General features: G+C 35.9%; 1 protein-coding gene across 11 annotated transcripts in view; it reads right to left on the reverse strand.

The window, feature by feature from the left end:
* The window catches only part of ERBIN (erbb2 interacting protein), a 127,916-nt gene that overhangs the window by 8,245 nt on the left and 97,038 nt on the right, over positions 1–22,633 (reverse strand). For 7 of the 11 annotated variants that reach the window (XM_075739828.1, XM_075739824.1, XM_075739827.1 and 4 more), the window contains 13 exons: positions 21,415–21,544; positions 20,939–21,054; positions 19,876–19,945; positions 18,740–18,839; positions 17,718–17,839; positions 16,921–17,091; positions 15,955–16,137; positions 13,157–13,274; positions 11,268–11,451; positions 8,936–10,457; positions 3,323–3,466; positions 2,372–2,503; positions 435–644 (listed from right to left, as the gene is read on the reverse strand). In XM_075739828.1, coding sequence (XP_075595943.1) covers positions 435–644; positions 2,372–2,503; positions 3,323–3,466; positions 8,936–10,457; positions 11,268–11,451; positions 13,157–13,274; positions 15,955–16,137; positions 16,921–17,091; positions 17,718–17,839; positions 18,740–18,839; positions 19,876–19,945; positions 20,939–21,054; positions 21,415–21,544 — 3,202 coding nt within the window. The remainder of the gene's footprint in view (positions 1–434; positions 645–2,371; positions 2,504–3,322; positions 3,467–8,935; positions 10,458–11,267; positions 11,452–13,156; positions 13,275–15,954; positions 16,138–16,920; positions 17,092–17,717; positions 17,840–18,739; positions 18,840–19,875; positions 19,946–20,938; positions 21,055–21,414; positions 21,545–22,633) is intronic. The other 4 variants (XM_075739831.1, XM_075739830.1, XM_075739832.1 and 1 more) reach the window with 4 other exon arrangements.

The following is a 22,633-nucleotide window of genomic DNA, read 5'->3' on the forward strand; positions in this document are numbered from 1 at the left end:
GGATGCACATTTCTACATTTGCAGGTTTTTGGACCATTCTGGATAGCAATGCAAGATGCAAAGAACTCTAAGTTGTACTGCTACTTTGTATTTTTTTCAGTTACTAGAAAAATAATGAGTTGGTGATCAAAAATGTAGTTGAGAGATAAATTTCTAGCTCAGTAAAAAGACGTAAGTTTAAGTTTCTGGTACATTCTGTTAAAAATCTACCATATTTATCTCTTAAAATGTACATGTAAAAAGAACTCAAAACTAGAAGGAACACGTGATTTCAGTAATAGAACTGCACTGAGATAATGCTGTCTTCTGTTGGAGATAAATCCCTGTATGATTTCTGTCACCATCTACAGAGAAATAGTAATAAAGGAAAACAATAACAATTCACTGCCACTGACAGATAGATGTCGTATTGTCAAGTAAGATTTTATTCTTACCTCTTGCTTTGCCAATTCGTGGCTTTGTCTGGGAGAACACTGGGACTGGGTATAGGGAGGTTGGTGGGCAACTTTCAACATCAGATAATCAATTAATTGCTCTCTAGATGGATGCCTTGCTACTGATGATTGAGGAGGGAGATGATGGACTTGGCTGTAGTTTGCCTGAGGTCTTTGAGGCTGGCACATTTGTCCATTTGTCAAAGGTATCTGAATAAAACATGAATACTCTATGTCATACATTTTATAAGCAGCACTCCTCAATTCCTCCTTTATTATTTCAATATTTCTTATACTTGACTGCTTTTAATTTTGGGAACATTACTAAAACTCCTCTTCTGGATCATGTGCAATTACACTCAATTTTCTTTATAGTCATCAGCTCTGACCTCCTGAGAACAAATCTGAAAAGCAAAACTTACTATGAGGGCTAATCTACTAGAATAGACTAGACAGTCTTTGCTTTTAGCAACTGTTTCACTGAGTTATCCAACCACTATTTTCTAGCAGTGCAACTGACAGTATTGACACTCGGTTGATATCATTATAGTTTGCAATTTTATTGCATAAAATTCAGAGATTTTATAACAATTCCCAGTAGATCATACACAAAATAAAAATCCCACACAGCTATCCAACAGAAATTATATGTTCTCTGAGCATCTTTTGGTGACCACTTTGCCAGAAAACCTTCTGATACAAGCTCAAGATTTTAATATCAAAACTGCAACGATATTTCTAATAAATGTTATCCTTTTGTTAACACATCTGTCACTGATTTGATAGGTATAATGATGACAAATAGCAGTAAGGTACCAACTGTCAAGACATACAGTGCATTCAAACAATTTCACTAGGAATGTTGCTGGAGATGACAGTTTCTTACTGAAGCCCCAGAGTTACTGTACAGCTCTGCAGCTCTGTCTTGAGATGGGTAGCCTTTTCTTGCCTAACAGGTATGTCTCCTGCTCTTACCTAGCCTAAGTAGTCACTCATCTCTCTATATGATTACCACATTCCAGAAATGCTACAGTCTTGAGTTACAGGTTCTTTCTGCCTGCCACCATTATCCCATTACTTACAGGATACAAGGATATTAAAATACTCTCTCAATACTATAAATAACTGAAGTGTACAAATTTCAACCTTTAACCATGCTATGTGAATGGACACATATCAGAATCTATTCTGTTAAGATGAGTTTTTCATGTCAAAGTGATTCTGAGAAACAGTAATGTGTGTATATATATTAGCTTATTTACAGATCAGATGCATTCAATTCACTTGATTTTCTACTGCCTTTTCTGAAAATCTAAAGCATGATAGAAAAACTATTTTTTGTTGCACTGCCAGAGGAAGAGTTTACATAGGCCAACATGTATCAACAGCTATGCAAATTCCCAGTATCCAATGTCTGTAGAAATGCAACTGAAATTACTGAGGTTATAAAATCAGTTGCTGCATTGTAACAATTTACAAGCATCCATTTATTTTCATTGTAGTAAGTCCTGCCTGTACAGATGGACCTTAGAGATGAATACAGAGTGTCTCCTACAAACTCTAGCTTATCATCACAATTGCATGACAGCAGATTGCAAGTTTGTTCTTTAAAAGATTTAATCAGCTTCAGATTGCTTTCCTGAAATCATCTGCCATATTCCAATTTCCACTTACAATTACATCTTTTGCTGCAAATTTCTTCCTTCAAAGCCCCTGTTGAAGAGAAACAAGAACTGCCCCTTCATTTAGTTAACTATTTTGTCTTCCAGAAAGAGGATGCTATTTCATTTATACCACCTTCTTTATCTGGGCATTAAATTTTAAAGAAGCCTCAGTTCCAACTGCTATCCCAACATATGTTTCTACTACTATTAAAAAAGAAATCCCTACAGCTAATAAAAAATATATCCTATCCATGGTGTCATGTAGATAATTACCTGCACAGCTATTTTCTTCATGCTGTCTGGAGGAACATCTTTGAGACTAAGCGTAGCAGATGAGTAATTCTGCTGTCCTGAAATGAAAACTTCGTCCTGGCATTGGTCTCCTGGAGTAGAAGCCTGGGGATGCTTTAAACAGAATGGAGCAGTAAAGATGACTATCTTCATATAATTCAAACTAAAAAATTCTCCTAAGAAGCCCAGAATAAAATATTTTAAGGGCTTTATTGTTCTTTATCTTCTTTGATTAACTAGTACATTGTAGAAAATCTTACTAGCCAAGACAACACACCCATAAAATATTGATGGATATTTACAAAAAATAGCACCTGCAGAGGTGTCTTTGATCACCAATAAACTGCTAAGTCAACAAATGCTAAGGACTGCCTATTCAAGGATTCGTATGGTTAAAATTCTTCTCTTGACTTTATCCTGCTCATTATGGATACCATAACATCACTCAGTATGCTCAGAGAATCATTTCCTCACATTTTCTTACAAAGTAAAATATTCATTTTCTTGAATGCCTAAGATATCTTACAGTACAGTTTACATCATCAGAATTTGTTTGGGGGGAGCAAAAAGCATAATAAGATTTTGACTAAACCTTTATTACCCTAGGTTAAATTCAGAATGGTAATCTCTTGTTCACATATGTACAATGAAACTAGACAGTTTTACATATGTTCAACCTCCTATAAAAGCCAATTAGAAAACTCAACTTCACAACATTCAATTGAAAAGCCTTGCAGTAAGTCTAAGGCAAATGAAGTGAAGGCAAAGTATTTAATTTAATGCCTATAAAAAAAAATCCAGCACATAAATTATATCCTTTTTATTGCAAGCATTGTCCGTATGCAAAAGGATAACTCTATCAGTTTACAGACACCTCTCACAGTTTGCTCTTTCCCCCTTTATATATTGCAATAGCCTCCTGTAGGTACTCACTCGAACAATGTGCACACCAGAACCTCTTCCGTCAGCAACACTCAAGGCAACACTACCCTGGCTGCCATGCAGATCCCTAGAGCTGCCATAGTGAAAGCTGCTAACTGGAGCATAATTGGAATTAAAGGACCTAGACAGCATGCTCTGAATAAAGAGGGGACAGATTTAACACAGAGATTAGTGCAGCATGCATAAACCACAAGACATGTTATACATAGACTAATACAAATATATTCCATTGTCATGCAAGATAAAAACCATGCAAGAATAGTACTGCTGTGATGTATAAAACATGACTCAGTGACCCCTATTTACCTTTATTTACTGTAAATCAGCATGCAATCAGCAGTTAACATGCAGAATTACATGTAAATAAAGTCATTCAAGTGTTCATGTGTCTGGAAAAACAACAAAGGTACACAGCTTATCAAAATTTCTAGGTTTTCATTAAAGTTGCAACATATCAAATATGTTGTAGGAAGAGAAGCTGGCAGCCAAGATAAACACCTGTGGAAAACCATCTAATTACCAGTTGATATTTTCTCTAATTTTTTCCTTCTATTACTGGTACAGTACAAATAAAAATTTACAGAGATTTGACTATTTGACTGGGTTTTCTTGCTATTGCAATGCTGTCAACATTCACAATGCATTCCAGTAACCATTCAAGAATGTGAACAAGCCTTATGTAAAGAAAAAGATGCTCAAAAGAAACTTTGGAGTCCACCCCGCTGCCACTGTAGGCAATCAAACAGGTAACATAAGCTCAGGGACAGAAGCAATAGTGGTTTGGTTTTGAGCTTCATCACCTGGCAAACCTGACCTTTGCAATATTGGCAAGGGTAATAGAAAGAAAGCAGTAGACATTATTGTCTTGCCACCATGGACTTTTGTAGTTGTCAGGGCAAAACAAAATAAAAAGACTGCACAAAATAAGAAAAGGAGAATCTTCCATGTGCCACTTGACAAACGAAACAAAACTTCTTGAAAAAATGAGAAAGATCCATGAAAAAACATCACAGTAAAAGATAAAGCACAAAGCATCAAAACCCAACAAATGCAAAGTTTTGGGTTTTTTTACAGTTTCTATTTTTTCCCAGTTTAAAAAAAAAAAGATACATTTAACCGGCAACAACTCTTACATGAATAAATACATATTGGTGTTTGTCTGTTGACTACATATACTAATCTGATTTTGAAAACAGTCACTAGTCCTCAGGCAGACATTTGCTCTTTCATACTAGCTTTATCTTGTGAAACTAAAACTAGTTTAGTAATCAAAGTCATATGCCTCTATATACTTATACTCCCCAGATACTCTGGTAGCACAGTCTTGGAAACTCCCTTGGAAAACAGTATTTACTGACAATACTTGGCTGCTCTTGGCCAAGGCTCTTGGATAACCTCTCACTCAACGGCATAGTGAGCTTTCTTCATGCTCCTCTTCTACACCTACCCTGTTCTGTAGTCAATGGATTTTTCAAGACAAGTCTCCAGAGGCTCTCCCCCTCTTTGGAGGGGAAGACTGTACTTGGCATTCAATCCTCTCTTTATTAACCATACAATCTGAGCTTACTGCTTCTATAAGTTTCAGGCCAAACATCCATATGAAACTGCCAAAGCCAGTTTTCCTTAGCTCCTTAGTGCCTCAAAGCATCTTCTGACAACTCTTCTCAAAATAGTCTCTATAATTAGCCAGGTGGCCTTCTTTCCCCACTTGCACAGGAAACTCCCTGGAGTCCCATTACAAGGACCTCCTCTCAGAGGCTCCTATCTCTCTCCCTTTTCTGTAAGTGGCAAAAAGACAGATAAAAATAGAAGAAATGCACAGTGAGACTACAAAGTTATCTTCTGAAAGTGTCTCTAGCAGACCATCTTCCTATAAAGATCCCTAAATCCACTAGATTCACTCTCCTCTTAGAAGGACCCAAACAGATGGTCAACAAATAGTGACAATCTAAATACAGAGTTGTATTTACAATCTAAGACAGATCTGCAAAAGGAGATAGAACTTTCCTAAAATTTGTAGAGGCATGAACTTGTCCACCAGGAATTAAGATTTCAGTTAACTCAGTTTAGTGATCTTCAAGGTGATTACATAGCCTGAGAGTAGTTTTATTCAAGGGTTTATAAAATCTCCTTTCTTGGCAGACACTTTTTCAAACTTTGATTAAAACTGCAATTCTATAGCAATACTGAAACAGTTGGATGTTTTTCATTTAATAAGGCACTGTACACTGGTAACTTTGGAGAATAAACCCACCTATTCTGCGTTCTGAATTGAAAAGTTGGAATCAAACTTTATGACCTCTTCTCTGAAGCTCTGCCATTTTAGATAAATAGTAGATAAAAAATAGAGGACTTCATTCCAGATGAAATTAGAATTGAAAGCAAACACGCACCTGATGAACTCCCAAGAGATCCACAACAAAAAAAGAAAATATACATATGTAAGGAAAGGACAGAGTCAGGCCGAGTAACTGTTTCTGCCTACTCAGCACATAGAAATATAATAGATATTTACAAATAACTGATGCAGATATTTGTTATTGCAATTTATGGATGAGAAATTCCTCTACGGCACAATAAAATGTGTGTGACACTAGTGTTTTTACACAGGCAATATTTTAGTTTAAATTCCTAAATGAAAACTTTCAACAAGACTACTACAGAAGACTACTGCGACATATCAGGTAGTAAAATTGGCAAGTCACACTCAAAAAGGAAAATATTATGAAAAATATTACTATTCTAAAAAACTCACCTGTGCACTAAATTTAGGAGGTTCGGGGTGGGGCAGCATTGACTGCATGCCTTTCAAGAGCTTACATATATAACCACTAGAGAGCAGCTTGACATTTAAATAAGCTCTTTTCTCTGTCTCACAATTGAGATAATTTTAGTTGATTGGCGTATGCCCCCTTACAGCTTGTCAAAGGGATTATAAATGCTGGTTACTTGGCTGGAATCCACTGTTAATCATTTTTGCTGGACTATCCTGTATCTCTCCTCATGCAAATTAAACTCTTGAAAGCTTTTTTCCCCTACCTACATCAGGTAAAAAGGGCTAATAAATAAAACAAGAACTAGCTTCTCCAATGTGTCCAACAAGCAGACACTGTTTATTTAAGTGGGCTCACCTGCCCCCCAGTTACCAGATTTTATAAAAACAAAATAAACAAGTATTTCAGGAGCTTAGCAAAAAAATAAAACCAAAACAAACCCACAAAATTACCAACCCCCAAAAGCCCACTACACCCTCTGTCCTAATAAACACAGGACAGAAATAATAAACGTGACTAAATTCAACAACAGACTCAGAAAAGTCACAGCAAAGGTAATGCTGTTAACCCATACTGTTGTGTACAACCACAGGCAAGAAGATATGAATTAAATATTCATTGTAAGGCTTAATTTTGTATACCTGTGTTTGTCAGTGTTGTGTCTTATGCTTTAATAAAAGAAACACCATTTGAAATCCATGAAAACTTTGTCAAAGCAATTTCCAATAAATGTTCCTTAAATGAGCTCTGTAACTGAACTTGTTCCTTAAATGCTTGTTCCTTAAATGAGTTCTGTAATTACTGATTTTTTTTTCAGACTTCAAAACATTTCAGAAGCCTAGTTACTACATTAAGCCCCCCTGCCCAGCTAATTTTTAATTACAAACAGAAATACCAAAACCATTATTTTAGAAGAACAAAGAAATGCCCAGTAAATTCCTAGAATTTCCATATTATCATATTTGCCAGCTGCCATATAGGATCATATCTACATTTTTCACAGTTCAGATTTTTCTTTTTAAGTCTGTCATATGCCAGAGAATGTAAAATTATATACACATTCACTTTTACACCCATAAAAGTCTCAGATTGCTAAGTAAAAGCTACTGGAAAATGCTTCAAGGCCAGAACAAAAGAAACATGCATATAAAAAAACAGACTTCTAAGATCTGTTAAATTAGATGCACAGCTAAGATCTCAATAGCAGCTATTTCATATCACTCTAGTAGGAAACAAAAATTAAGGTTTACACATAAAGTATGATAGAAAGTATGGACGGATATAAAAGTAATGAAGTCAGACAATCAATTTCATTTCAGTAAGGGTGACTACACTGCTACAGTACCTGAACAGATATCACTGGTGTATTAAATGCTGTTCCTAACATGTCAAATGTAGACTGTAAGAATAAGCTGTAAACAAACTGCATTAGCAGTGCAATGAAATTTTTTTTCACTCTGCATTCAGGGATATCTGGGATTTTTGCTTCTCTGTTGTTTCATGTAAGATTTGATACATGCATCCAAGAGAATGGAATATTAGAGAATGCCCCTTTTATTAGGGTTGGAACATGATGAAGTTTGTGACCACCTTGTGGGACAGCAGGTCCCCACATTACAGCACAGTACTGTGAAAGCCTTAAAATATTTTACATTTATGTGACTCAAACTGGAACAGAAGAACAGATGCAGCTGCTGTGCAGGCTTCTTTAAAAAACAAACAAACCCCATCCTTTTCTCTCACCAGAACTTATGCAACTTAAAACAAACAAAACCAAACCCATCCCTCTAAACACTTGGATTTCCAAAGAAAAATTATAGTTAAAAGTAATTTTTCCAACGATCTCCAATTAAATTTCTTTAGCTATCATGGCTATTGAAGTATTTAGCATAATAATGACAAACCAAACTATGTTCTTTCAAAAGAAATTAAAAAAGAAAATCCATCTAGCTAGCATAATCAAAATGTATTCTGGCTGCTTTACTCACTTCCCCTCCAAGGAAACAGGATCAGGCTAATGACATTCTACCCATTATTTAGTGACAATATTTTAAACTGGTTTAGCTGGACAGCATAGCTTACACTCTTCCAGTCTCTACTCAAATTCTTTGAAGATAGATAATTGTTCAACTCTACATATCAGCTCAAATTTTTGATAGCATTTACGGTACATAAAGAATCCTGTTCATCATCTTTAGTTATGTCAAAACCTCCTGTGATTTCCTGAAATGAACAAGATTTTTGAGTGTTCTCATCACACAGCAATAAATATTCATTCAGCAATCTGTCAGATACCCAACTTCAAAAGACAACTGGCTTGGAAGCAAATACATGTTAATTATGGCTTTTGAATTCTTCTGCAACTGAAGCTGTAGACCTACACTTCCAAATAGATTTTACTGATAGTCTTGTCCTTGTTCTTAAAGCGAAGAAATAGGTGAAAAAAGGCAGAACTGAAGGTTCAAGAAGCGTTAGGGAATAATTTAGTGTAATACAAATACAAGGCTACAATAAACATTATCTGCCCTAAAACAGCTGGGCCTGTAGTCCAGCAGGTCATTGTGACATTACTGTATTCTAAAGTAATTGGACTAAGCTACCAAGTACAATGTAAAAACAACAGGGGCTTGTTTTTCTTTGAGGGAAAGTTCATTTACAGTCTACTATTTGCTGTTTCTCAGATATCCATCACAAACATGTTTATCCTTTATAAGGCAGTATCAGAAGTACATTTTCACTGGTAATTAAAAGCAGTTCAAAACACAGAATATTTAACTTATTCCATATCCAGGTAACAGAAAAGTAGAAGTTTTAAAATTATTATTTTTACCTTTTCTAGCTTTTTAGCCTCAATATGTCGCAGCACCTGTTCCCTCCAGTCATGAGGGACTTTACTTTTTCCTGAAGGGTCTAATAAAGAGTGCTCAGAGCTAACCCTTGGGTTTGATCTCTTTGAAGGACTAGTCCGTGAGTAATTGAAGTCACTAACTGACATAGTTCTTTCTGGTATTTCATTCACCGATGGCCGAGCACTCTGCGGTCGGGGTACATTTGGACCATCCATGCTGTACGTCCTGGCAGAAAGAGGTCTCTGTTGCCCAGACATTACTGGTGGAGCTCTTCCCATTGAATGCAAATCTCTGTATGTTAAATAGTCCCCTTCAGAAACCTGGGTCCGCCTTGACAGTCCAGTATCCCCAACATTTATAGAAGCTGCAGAAGACACACTGCTCTGCCTTTGAAGAGTGTGTCTGGTTGCTCCTGGGAGCAGTCTATCATTTGGTGGAATAGCCCACATATCGATATGTCTCCCCGCCATCCGTTGATGAGTGTTATACACAGCACTGGCTCGGACATTGTTATGATTGGAGAAATTCATATTGGCAGAATGCTTTACATAGCTGGGGGTTTCTGCACTGTCAGACCGAAGCAGACGTGAAGGAGGTAAGCTGCCTTGTTCTGCTTGGGTGTTTTGTTTCTGAGGCCACAAGGCATCTTTTGCTGTTGCACTGCTGCTATACTGAATATTATACTGGGGGGCGGAGAACATCTGTGAACCACTTGTCACTGATCCTCTCACTACATTAGCACCTTCTGGATTGTGATTTGAGTCATACCTGAACACAGTTTTTGTAGAAGATACTAAATCAGATGATGATGATGACCCAGGAAAAACCTGCAAAGGCTGATCATACAGAAGTGTAGCGGATTTACTTCGGACTATGTTTTTTCCATCCGCACTATCAGATGCCAATTTTACCACTGAGTTTGCTTGTTGAGATCCATTCTCATTGACAATGTCGTAGATTTTCAGACCACCAGTGTCCATACTGGTGATGCTGTGAGATTTCATCACAGGACCACTTCTCTGTGGGGACAAATCTTCAGTGCTCCTCGAAACAGACAGCTCAGCAGAGTCACCATCAACTGTAGTGCTTCTCGTTAGTTCGTCTCTACTGGGAGACTGTACTGCTTCCTCAGGATGTCCATTTACTTTATTTGTAGGATATTTATTTCCATTTTCCAAGTGCTCACTTTCTTCTCTCATGTTGTTATTCAAGAAACCCTTTACTGAAACTATTTCCTGTGTTTGTAACCTTTCTACAGGAAGTGGCACTGCTTCTCCACTAACCAGTTTATTGATATTCATGTTTATTTGGTCTAATTTGTGAGACTCCTCCGTAGGAGTGCTTAGATCAACACCTCTTCCTATCAGGCCTAATCTTTCTTCAATGCTTAATTCATATTCAGACAGATTTGTAACCTTCTCTTGCACATCTATTTTTTCTTCTAACGTAATGCTCAATTCACCTCCATTTTGCAAAAGATTATTCAAATTTTCATCTTCTGGCCTGGAAAAAAATATGGCTCTTAAAAGATATTCCAAAAGGAACCAACATATTCCCTTAAGAACTGTTTTAGAAAAATAATCATTAACATGCAACACAGCCATACTGTGCACATGAAACAGAACAAAGACCAACATACAATCAGATTTATGACTTCCTATCTTACCACTACAAAAGTACATTGTATAGAGGGCTCATTTTGGCAATGTTTATGTCATCTGATTTCATAAGTTTGTTTAAATTCAACAGGAATTATTAATGACAATTTAGGAATGTCAAAAAGTATGAAGTGACAATAGCTCAATTTTTTTAATCAAATATTTGCAAGTTCCATGACAATTTTGGATTAATATCTTGTTTCTATTGGCATTTTTTTTAAAAAAATGGCACCAACTAAAACCTCAGGAAGGGTAGCAACCTGCAAGTCCATTCTTTATAAGTTACTAAAAGTCTTTTATCGTTACCTTAGTAATATAATTGATCTTCAAAATTATGCAAATAAAAACATAGAGGTTTTTTAAGTTGTCTATTGAAGTATTTTTCAGAGATAACAAATTATAAGGATGAAATTATTATACTCTTTTATTAAAACAGATGGGAACCATGTCTTGTATACTAAAATTAGACTGAATTTTATTGTCTTTTTTTTTTTAAAGGGAACTATTCCATTATTTAACATTATTTTAAAACATTACATTTTAAATTATTTCATGAATGATAAATTAATGAATTAAAGAAATGGACACATAATATGAAAGATTAAGTAACATTTTTGTATTATATTTGCTCACTGGTATACAGCATCTTACAAACCTGATCTTGGATAAAACAGCAGCATGTGTTTCTTTGTCTGGAGAACAGAGAGAAATATCTTGGCTACTATCAGTATTTAAGGAAACAGAATCTGACATTCGAGAAGGAGAGGAACAGTTGCTGTTATTCTGATTGCTATTGTGGGTAGCTTCATCTGATAAGGAATCAGCATCTTTTGAATCATCTGAAATAAAAATTTGTCAATTTAGTTACAGACACATACATCTGTTTAATAGCCATTTCATCTGCTTATGTTATGGTATTTAGAACTTGTTTCTTGTTCTTCAGTAATTCTTACTACTGGAAACTAAAAATGTAAGCTAATACCTTTGCAAACTTCATTTAAACTTGATACAGAAGGCTGTTGGCAATAGTTCCTATTTTTTAAATATTTGGCTCAATTTAAACAGCCCTCACCTGTAATGAAATTTAACTTGTTGCTTTATTCCAAGTTTCCTTTGCATAAGCTAGTAATTACATTATGTATTATTACTACATTATGTAATATTTCCCCAAAATATCTATCAAATCTTTTTTCTGTTTTTGCAATGATTTCAAAGTTTTGAATTACATGAGTCTATTAGCCCCTATGAAAATGAAGTACACTGCTGCACATGCAGGATTTTGAAAGTGTACATAGTTCCTGATTTTGAACATTGTTAAACAGCTATTTATTAGACCAAGCACTCTGGAAAGACCTAGATCACTGGATAACCTCTGTATAGTGTAAAAAAACAGGAAAGAAAAATGTTCTACAGAGCTGGAAGACAACATTTTCAGAGTAATTTACAAGTGTACACATTGATTCTTATATAATGTATGCATACTTACGTACTACATCCACATAAAAATAGTCCCTCTGTGGGACTTCAAGACAACCATGATTTTGATATACGTGTACAAACAAATACATTTAAATTTTTGCTTCGAGGCACAGTTAAAGGTGCCAAAAGCATAAGTTTTGTGAAACTAATGTCTGTCTCCAGAGACAAGAAAGAAGTTTTGACTTAGTACTTTAGTCCGGCATAAAAGTCCAAAGACGGCATTGATAAACATCAATCTTTTCACCTACATGTGGTCCTCAGCAGACTCTTCCTGCTACCTCCATGTGGTTTTCCTTCATCCCACTAAATGTCACCCTTTTATATCTAATGGCCAGAAAAGCCTTTTGTCCTGGAAAGTACTGAATTAGGATATCATATGAAGCAAGATACAATTTGCTTTCCAACTTTTAAATTATGGTTTTGTTTTTTTTGAATCCTAAGTCATTCCTTACTCTTAAGGAAATGGTTACCCAGACTGAAATAATCTTTCAGACACTATAAAACTTAGGTAACAACAACAACAATGTTCTGAAGTTTCCTGTTACAGGAAAGAAGAAAAACAAGAGAGTAAAGTGACTCTGGTGAAAGAGTTGCCACAAGAGAAGTTTATTCTTAAAATCTAGGAAGAGACCACAGCTTCTCTGAGAAATTTAAACAAGTGATATTGCTGCCTACAGCAGCAATAATCCACAAAATCTTGGGGAGGGGGGAAATATGGAATATTTCCAAAGTAAATACCACTTTCTTTTTTTAAGCGTATCAAGAGTGTGTTCAAGCTAACAGTCCCCCAAAACACACAGAGCTCCTTTCCCCCCCTCTGCTTTTAAACTGATGACAAGAATCAAGAAAATCAGGATATCAACATAGCTTTCTCTAGCACACACACAAGTGTAAGATATTGCAGATTTTTTTCTGCTTTCATTGTTTAATTAGATAATTTATCTCCTTTCTTTTAAAATATACAAATTAAATCTACTTTTACATAATTTAATTGGAAAAACTAGCCACTTAGAGTCAAGAAATTATCAGAATCACACAACACTGATTACTTTTATGGTATCTAACCTTTTTTGTTATTGCTAAGAGCTACCACTTTTGGTTGGTTTATGGAGGTTTCTATCAGTGGTGGTCTCATTTCTGCCATTTTCATCTCTTCATCAGAGGAGAGTTCTTCTGACTCCTGCTAAAGGAAAAACAGCTTTATGCCATGCATTTTAAATAACTGCTTAAAGGTCAAGTAAATGCTGTCTGAACTGTCACCTACTGAACAATAAAGGGGAAAAAAGAAAAAAGCAACATAACATAGGCATAACATAACAAGTGTGTAGTGCATTTGTAGTGCAAGTCAATTGAATTTAGTAGTATTTGCCACTGAATTACCTTTAAGAAGCAGCACATGCAGACTTACATTGTCACTGATAACTGCATGGGAATGACAGTCAAATCAGTAACTTCAACTCCAAAAACCTACTTGGAGCAAGCAGATGCAGCCTCTGTTCCACCACTGGAGAGAACCTCCATTTGAATTTAAGTCAGAAAGTTATCACTGAACCAGCAAACATCCCAGAATGACTAGTTGGGTATTGGTCTTGCAGAAAAGAGCTCAGACTGAAACAGCTATAGAGTAGCATGACCAAGTCAATCAGGAATGGAGAGCTATGCTGTGAGAAAAGACAGAATAAGCTTGGCCTATCTAGTCTAGTAAAAAAAGAGCAAGTAAGCTTGGGGTTATATCTTTAAATTAACATTGGGGATAAATTCCAAAAGGAAGAGAAGTTATTTAACTTCAAGAACACTGGCAGAGGAATAAAGCAATGCTGACTACATTTAAGCTAGAAATCACTAGTTCCTAACCATAAGATGGAGCTCAGTACACTTATGAAAGATATTGACTGACAAAGCTGCTGCAAGAGCAGCCATGATTCAGTATCCTACTGCCAGCTCTATATTCCTATCATCTTCAAGAAGTGTTGGAGCGAGTCCTCAGGAGGGCCATGAAGATGATGAGAGGGCTGGAGCACTTCTCCTATGAGGACATGTAGAGAGAGTTGGGATTGTCCAGCCTGGAGAAGGGAAGGCTCCAGGGAGACCTTACTGCAGCCCTGCAGTGCCTAAAGGGGCCTACAGGAAAGCTGGAGAGGGACTGTTCATCAGGGAGTAGAGTGATAGGACAAGGGGGAATGGGTTTAAAGTAAAAGAGGATAGATTTAGATGAGATATAAGGAAGAAATTCTTTACTGTGAGGGTGGTGAGGCACTGGAACAGGTTGCCCAGAGAAGCTGTGGATGCCCCATCCCTGGAAGTGTTCAAGGCCAGGTTGGATGGGGCTTTGGGCAACCTGGTCTAGTGGAGGGTGTCCCTGCCCATGGCGGGGGCGGGGAACGAGATGGTCTTTGAGGTCCCTTCTAAACCAAACCATTCTATGATTCTATGAAATGATTGTTTCAAGTAATATTTTGAAGGAAAAACCCCTTCCTTCATTAAAGTGGAAATCTCTTTCTAGTAAACACGCTTCCTGTTACAACTGCTACAAAATCCATGTTGCAGATTGCATAAATAGTCTGTTAATGTCCACTTTTTCTTACAAGTTTCAGAACATTTAATATATGGAACCTGCTGGAGCACCACCTTTCCCACGATACTAACTACCTGACCAGTTCTCTGGACTGCAGGGAGGACAAAACTCACTGAAATGTAGCAAACAAGCGATGATAATCTTCTTTAAAAATAAAATATAAAAATGTGTGCAATCGAAACAGACTCTTCAGGCTGCCCTTCCTCTTGGATGTGACATACAAGTGTAATCAATGGTGAAATGGAAAACTTAGACACATGCAAAGTTTGGATACCTGGATTCAACTGCAACAGAGTTACCAGTAGGTTATTACATGGAAGTCAGGAATTCACTATCCCTGATAGACTACACAGTGCTTATTGGCATACAGCCAGCTACAAAGAATTGTCATCACTATTGTTAAACAACTAACATGATTTTCTGAAATTATGTTTTTAAACTAAAGAAAAATGTCAAAACCAATATTTTCAGAAAGTATGTAGAAGCAGGAACACACTGGTGGGGAAATAGCCAGCAACAGCCACAACCGTTTATCACAAAGTCTCTTCAGCAAAAGTACGATATATGCATGTTCCACTGCTTACACAACACAGGCAAAATTAATCTGCTTGTGAAACTATGAAAAAAGCATTTTACAGGTTGTGACTGGCAACTGATTAAGAGACAAGTTCCAAAATTTTTCACAAGTCTAAAACACTCTAAATAAACAAATAGATTATGTTTGTCAGAGAGAGGTATGAAGAGTTTAGAAGTTTAAAATCTCTGACTTTTTATAAGAGGTAAATACAATCCAATTCATATTCATGACAGCTCACTAATAAACACAGAGGAATACATATTTTTAAGCCTACTTTTCATTTGAAATGAATGTGCACAGTCACTTGGATATACAAGTTTGTGATTGTTCCCACTAATCAGATATTTTGTCATTTCTGTGACAATTAAAATCGATTATTTAATGAAGAACTGACAATGAAGCAAAACCTGGAAAATTCTACGAGAGTCTTTTCACAGTTTGACACTTAGGTCAGCTTTTAATCAAGTTTGCTCAATTTTTCTTTAAATGCATGTATCTTGCATTATGAAAGTTTTATTAGCTATTTCAACTTTTACTTAATATAATCTGAAGTGAGAAAAATATTGCATTGCAAACCATCTCTATTTATAGCACTTAGAGATGGGAATTTTCTGCTATTGTCAACATGAATTTTCATCTGCCAGAGTAACAAATTCAATACACCACCAGAACAATTCTTTGACTGCTATGATGTTCATTGCAATGCCATACCTCGAGCGTGTCTTCATGGTTGACAATTGTTTTCGTGTTCTGCAAGGTTTTAACAAGTGCAGTCATCTGTGAATTTGCAGTGCTGTGCTCTGCTTCTGGTTCAGTAGGCTTCTGCACAGAGCTTCCTGCTGAATACTGCTTTCTCTCATCTGCTTTATTCTTTATTGAAGCAATTTCTGAAGTCTACAGTATTAAGAACATTAGCACAAAAAACATCTTGAAAGGTTTTCAGTAACATATGACATTTAGAGTTAACATTATATATTTTGAGAAACCATAGAATGGAAAATCTGAGCTTTGAAATTATAAAGAATGAAATGCTCCAGGTATAAAATGCAGAGAAATCACTGCAGATTACTGAGGTAGAGTCCCCACCCTTTGTCAATCAGTTTGACTCTCTTCCTTATTGGGGTCAGTTTGCACCATTAAATGTCGAGTTAAATAAAAAAAAAGGCCAAGAGTACGTACAACAAGGCACATCAGCACCAAACAGTAGTCCTGTCACCTATCATGCTACATCAGCCTGTAAGTGACTCCTGACTCCTGTGCCAACGTGCTATGATTGGCTTCCCAACTTATCATGTAAAACCTCCAGTCACGAGGGCAGCAGTGAAATTACCCCAAATTTCATTGTGAAGTCTGACAGATAAAAGAGGATCAGAGGATGACAAAGATGATACCTATCCTCCAGAAACCAAAGCAGCCAGCTCCTTAACACATCCATAGTTTGCACTTGCCTGAGAATCAAGTCACTTTCCTTGTTCTTAGTGTCAGGAAAATTGCTACTGCAAACCCAACATTTATGACATACTTCTTTAGATGGTGAAGAGGTAAGTTCTGTTCTTTAATCTGACAATTTTTCTTGCCAAAGCATTAGTGGGAAGGGAGAAGAGAATTAAAAGGAATCAATGACACTCTAGATCTTTGGAAGTTCTTGCAAAGTCAGAAGAGAATATTATCTCTAACCTTTACCCCCACATCTTTTACAGAAACTGTCTGGCCTTCTCGTTTTGGCTCCTTGGCAATATCTTCAGTAGATTCTTCATCCTTTAGCCTATGTACAATTGTCTGGACTGTTTTGACCATATTCTTCAATTCATCAGGATACGGAGTTGGATATCTCTTCAGGTTGCCTTCCTGTATATCAAAAAGCAATAATGTTCTACATTTAATTAAATGCCATAATTAAAACATCAGCTTTAAAATAGACAATAAATTAGGACAAAGCACTGAATAATCTAGGATCTCCACTTTAGTGTTTAAGTGTACCTGGACTGATGCAGACTTAAGCTCACAAAAGCCAGCAAGATTATGAATCACTTCCCCCCTTCCTTCCCAAATGTGTCCATTGATTGCAAGCAGGAAGAATTACGAGAACTGTGATTTACTTGAAGAAAAATCAGGATTAACAATTGTTTCCCCACTATCCTTCTCCATGGCAGCACCAGCCAGGTAGTCTCCTAGTTGTGCCCTACATGAGCTGAGAGTTTTTCCTTTGTGCTGTACTTTAAATGATCTGGGGGAAAAACAAACAAAAGCCCCAAACAAACCAACAATGCCTCCCCTCCCCCTTTCCCCCCAAAAAAACCAATCCACCCAAAATGTGATGTTTCATCCTGTTAGATACTCTTAAATAATAACTGAAGAACTGATTTCTTCAGCAGAGTGAAATCTACAGCCAAAGGAAGGAAAATGATGGGATTCAGGGGTGGGCATAAGAGGGAGGGAAGCACCAAGTATTCAAAAATAAATTCAATACTAACCCGAGGTGGAGCCTCTCTCTCATCTTTATCTTCATCACACTCAAATGCCACCTGAGCACGCTGTTTCCGCTGTTCCTCCCACAGAGATGGATTGAAACTTTCATTATCAGATATGAACATAACTTTAAAAAAAAAAAAAAAGAGTCTCTTATAAGAATAGGATACATTATGCAAAATAAAAATCCTCTTTTTTTTTCTCTTGGATGGGATTGGTATGCTTTTGTATGCATTCTTAAAAGATAAGAGACTAGCAGCACCATTAATTGAAGACTAGCTGCTGAACTTGGCTGTATTTCAGAATAGTGAAATCCTGATCTGTAAGGTAAAAACCTTTATACACACAGCTGTATACTAGTCTTAACACACTTGAAAATTTTCAGCAGAACTCTGCTGCAAAGTATTTTTATTCATGTATATGTATAAGTATTTGTATGTGTATATATATACACACATGTAAATTATACTGTAGATTTCTATAGCTTGAATTCAGTGAGGTAGTCTTATTAGGCGTGTATAAGAGCATTCACCTGATTTCATTTAATGAAAATTTTAAAATTAAGAATGACTCAGTGACAAAAACCCTGCATTATTACTAACCCTGGAAAAAACTAAAGCATCTAAAATTTAAGGTAGAATTTGTATTCGGTAGTGGAGGAAACATTTTGTCTAACATTCTGTTAAAATAGTCAGTCTGAAGCAGACACCTGTTAAGGAGAATTTCACCCCAAACCATTAAGCTCTACCAGAATGAAAAAGGGTGTCACACTGTGACCACAACAGAATGCAATCTCACCAGTCCATTTCTCACCTCGCTCACTGGAACAGTTTCACCTAGAATTTACCAATATGCAGAGCACATTAAGTTACTGTTCTCATTCTTCAGATGTAACTCTTCATCATTTACAAGTTTAATTCAGACTTGTATTTAAGTATTTTCTAGTGAAAGTCGTAGTAGCCGGACAGTCTTCCCACTATTATTTTCAAAAGTGAGCATTCTGACAGGGTATTTCAGAAATTCTTACCATCCTCGGTCCTTGGTTGCTGGGGGAACATGTAATTAGTAAGCACTGTTTTCTGTGTGTCAGGGTCAGCTTCTTTTTGAAGAGGGATAAGTGGTTTAGACTAGGAAGCAAATGAAAGAAGGATATGTTATGAGAATATATATAAAAAAGTAAATATGATTTACATATCACAGAGCTTGCCTGTCCCATTACTTTGAAGACTACTCTGCCTTGTATTAAACCATTTCTTCTCTGAATAATTTTCACAAAATGAAGTTATTAACATGTCTGACTGACTGACGACTCGCTTTGACTGAGAACTGAAACTCAGTAACAGCTTTAGGAGAAAAGCAAACACTGGATATGCAAAAAACAACCCAGTTTCTTGCTAGGACTTATTACTACCCCAAAGCAGGCTGATCTGGAATACACAGATATATTCGGCCAGCTGCAGACAATCATATAAAAAGAAAAATTTTGTACTCAGTTTTTCTAATTGACACCAGATTGAATATCCCCCACCTCTTACAAAAAAAAAAAAGGGCAGCGGATTCTTGAAATTACTGTATTAGTAAGAGTGCTTTCATTATACTGCATCTGAGGCCTGTGGATTTCTGGCAGCTCTGTACACCTTACTGCTGTTCAGAAAATCAACACAGTACAGAGGGCTTCAACACACAGCAAAAATACGAGCCACAAGCACATGAGCTACTGCTTAACAGCTTGAAAGTCAGACAGTCACAGAGTTCAAAGGTGTGGCAAGAAACCTAGCTCAAAAAAAGGCATGCTAAGTTTCCCCAATGGTATAGCTGTGGAAGAAACAGCATCCTACACATTCAAGTACTAACTTACCAAGTACTAACTCTCCTGTTTAAACAAGCCTGAATTAAGAAAAAAAAAACAAAAAACCACAACACCCCAACATCTGTTAAATGGCATTTCCTAACAGCACAGAACTTTGCTAGAAGTATGAAAGTCTCCATAGACAGGTAGGCTCAGTGTTGTTTATTTCCAGAGAACTGACATAGTAATGTCAAGGAAGTATTGATGTATCTACACAGTACCAGGTCTCATTATTTGACAGATGGCTCTGTACTTGTTAATTCTGTTAGGAATAAAGTCAACACTAATCTATTTTTAATTTTAAAAAAGTTCACCTGATTGTCTGATAGCCACATAGCAGTAAGCTGTTGCAGTTTTGTAAAGGTGAATGGCAAATTCTTCAGTCTGTAATTACAATAAGAATTTATGTAAGTACGCTTATCAAGACTGTTAAGACTGTTAAGAAGCAATCCTGCATTAGACTGTAAAAATGTTTAAAAAGGAAATTTATAGGTATAGTTAAATAACTATTAACAGTTGAAAGGCAACAGCATTTAATTTAGATTGAAAGCTATACCTGGAATTAAAAAAAAAAAAACAAAAACCAAACAGCAAAACAAGCAAACAAAGAACGTTTCTGCCCAGTTTAGCAAGTAGCTTAAAAAAAAGTGACAATGTAATTTGAATTTAACTCAGAAATACAATTTTGAAGACAATTAACCGGAATTAATGAATCTAAATCCTCATCATTTTATCTTTCAATATACATGCACACCAATTAAGAAAAAAGTGCTACATCTGAAAATTGTTGGGTTTTTTTCCAAGATACACGTGTTGGAAAGGGGATGCCTTGGGTACAGATGGAGTACAGAGAAGCTGGATTGGCAGAACAGGAGGGAGAGCTCCATTGAACTTATCTCTCCCAATATATTTCAATTCTATGAATTAGCAATTCCCAAAAGAGAAACGTTTTGTCAGTTTTTAAGGACCAGCTCTAATAAAACACAACTTTCCTTTCTCCCTTCTCCAGCACACCCAAGTGTTTTACACTATACTGTGATACTGTTTTGTGTCCTCCATATGCGATACAGGAAGATAGTAACTTTTAAGTAAGAATCAAAAGTTTTATGAAACTAACCAAACTAATTCCCCAGAAAAATACATGCTAACAATCGTGAATGTATTGAAGCTGTGCTTCAATGCCTATGCCAGGTGCTAAGTCATTAAAATAAAGGCGGCTTAATACAATGGAACTGCAAGATCCAGAATACAACAATGATACATTAAATACATGCATCTCAGTCAGCTTCTAAGCTGTGCGCGAGATAAGGAAAGATAACATACCACATTATTATTGCATTTTATACAACTGCCACTTAAATAAATGCATTCACAAACCTATTGTCACTCAGATTGATGACTTTTAATTTCTGCATATCACCCATTTCTTCAGGGAGAAATTCAAGCTTATTAGAATGCAGAAACAACACTGTTACATGCTTCCAGTTTCCAATCTGAAAAAAAAAAAAAACCCGAAGAATTAATTCATCTTTGTAACTCTAAATATGCAAATTTTTAGTTTTAAAACAATTAGTATTATAGATAATTTTGCCTGTAAAGTATAATTAGATTTATTCTTACATATTAAACCTTCTTTTAGTTTCAATAAACTAGCAAATTTCTACTTCTTGCTTAAAAAAAAATTCAGAATTTCATTATTTGAAAACTTGTATATTTGTACACACCCTCCTTTAAAAACGCACATGAAGAAAATCTGCTCAAGAATTAACAACTTGTTATCCAAAAGCTGTAAAGGTTATATAGTTTAAAATACATTAAATATTCATCTTACAGTTTTGTAATTAAATACATACCTCTGATGGCAGCTGTGTTAAAAAGTTATGATCTGCAGCAAATGTCCTTATATTAGAGAGCTGCCCAACAGATGAAGGCAATGTTTCAATCTCATTGAAACTACAATCCAGTTCTTCCACTGATATTAACCTAAAAAAAAAAAATTAAAAAAATTACTCCTCCATGCAGGTTAATTCATCCAACATTAATTGAATACTTTAAGTTTAAATGAAGTTAATACCACACTTAATTACAAATCTCAAATGTAATTCAAAATAAAACTCTGAAGCCCAAGGGAATTCAAATTCAAGAACAATACTTTACTAATTGCCTAAAAGGTGTTTTGGGGTTTTTTTTGTTTGTTGGTTGATTGTGGGGGTTTTTTTGTTGGCAGTTTTTTGTTTGTTTTTTAAAATCTCCTTTACACTGTCCTTATCAGAGAACATTCAGGAAAAACAGGGGGGGTCAGCAACATCAAATGTTTGTGTACTACATGAAAATGTGCTAGTGCAAGGCACTAAAAGCATTCAGAATGGGACAGATCATAACCAAACAGGAGTTGAGTGCAGTTTCTGAACAAGAAAAGAATTTCAAGAGTTAGAGCCAGTGAACCTAAGAATCTGGCAGTGAAGAAGTATTTTGTAAATTCTGACAACAAAAGACAACCTACATTAATTATGATAGGAGAAAAGAAATTGGAGCAAATACCCTTCATTTGTATAGCACCTAATTCTGAACCAATTATATTTGCCACCAATTGCGAGTTTTAAATTAAATTGCTGAACACCAAATTACACTTTAAAAAAAACTGCTGATAAACAGGTAAAAATTGTCTTTCTAATATAAAAAAAGATAAATGTGTGTTTGCGTGTGTGTTCAGATTCACTTTTAACAAGCTTTTTGATAGAGGTTCAATCATTTGCAACATTTACCACAGCTATGTACTGACAAAAAAACTTTCAGGCAGCTGTCTTTTTAAACATTTTGATTTCTTTCACATTCAATTTTTCTTTTATAGACTGGTGGCTGCATTAATAAGTGAGGAATATAGGTCTTTTGATATTAAATAATACATAAAAGAATATACATGCTCCAAACTAGAAGGTATGAAAACACTTGCTTACAATTTTATTAAGATATTAGCACGTAGAAGAAATTAAATCAAGTAGTTTTAAAACCATTCAAAAGAGGAGCCATTGTCACAGAAAAGTGTGCAGAAAAGCAGTTCAACCTTTTATT

The sequence above is a fragment of the Balearica regulorum genome, chromosome Z, assembly GCF_011004875.1.
Source record: "Balearica regulorum gibbericeps isolate bBalReg1 chromosome Z, bBalReg1.pri, whole genome shotgun sequence".
Taxonomy (NCBI): Eukaryota; Metazoa; Chordata; class Aves; order Gruiformes; family Gruidae; genus Balearica; species Balearica regulorum.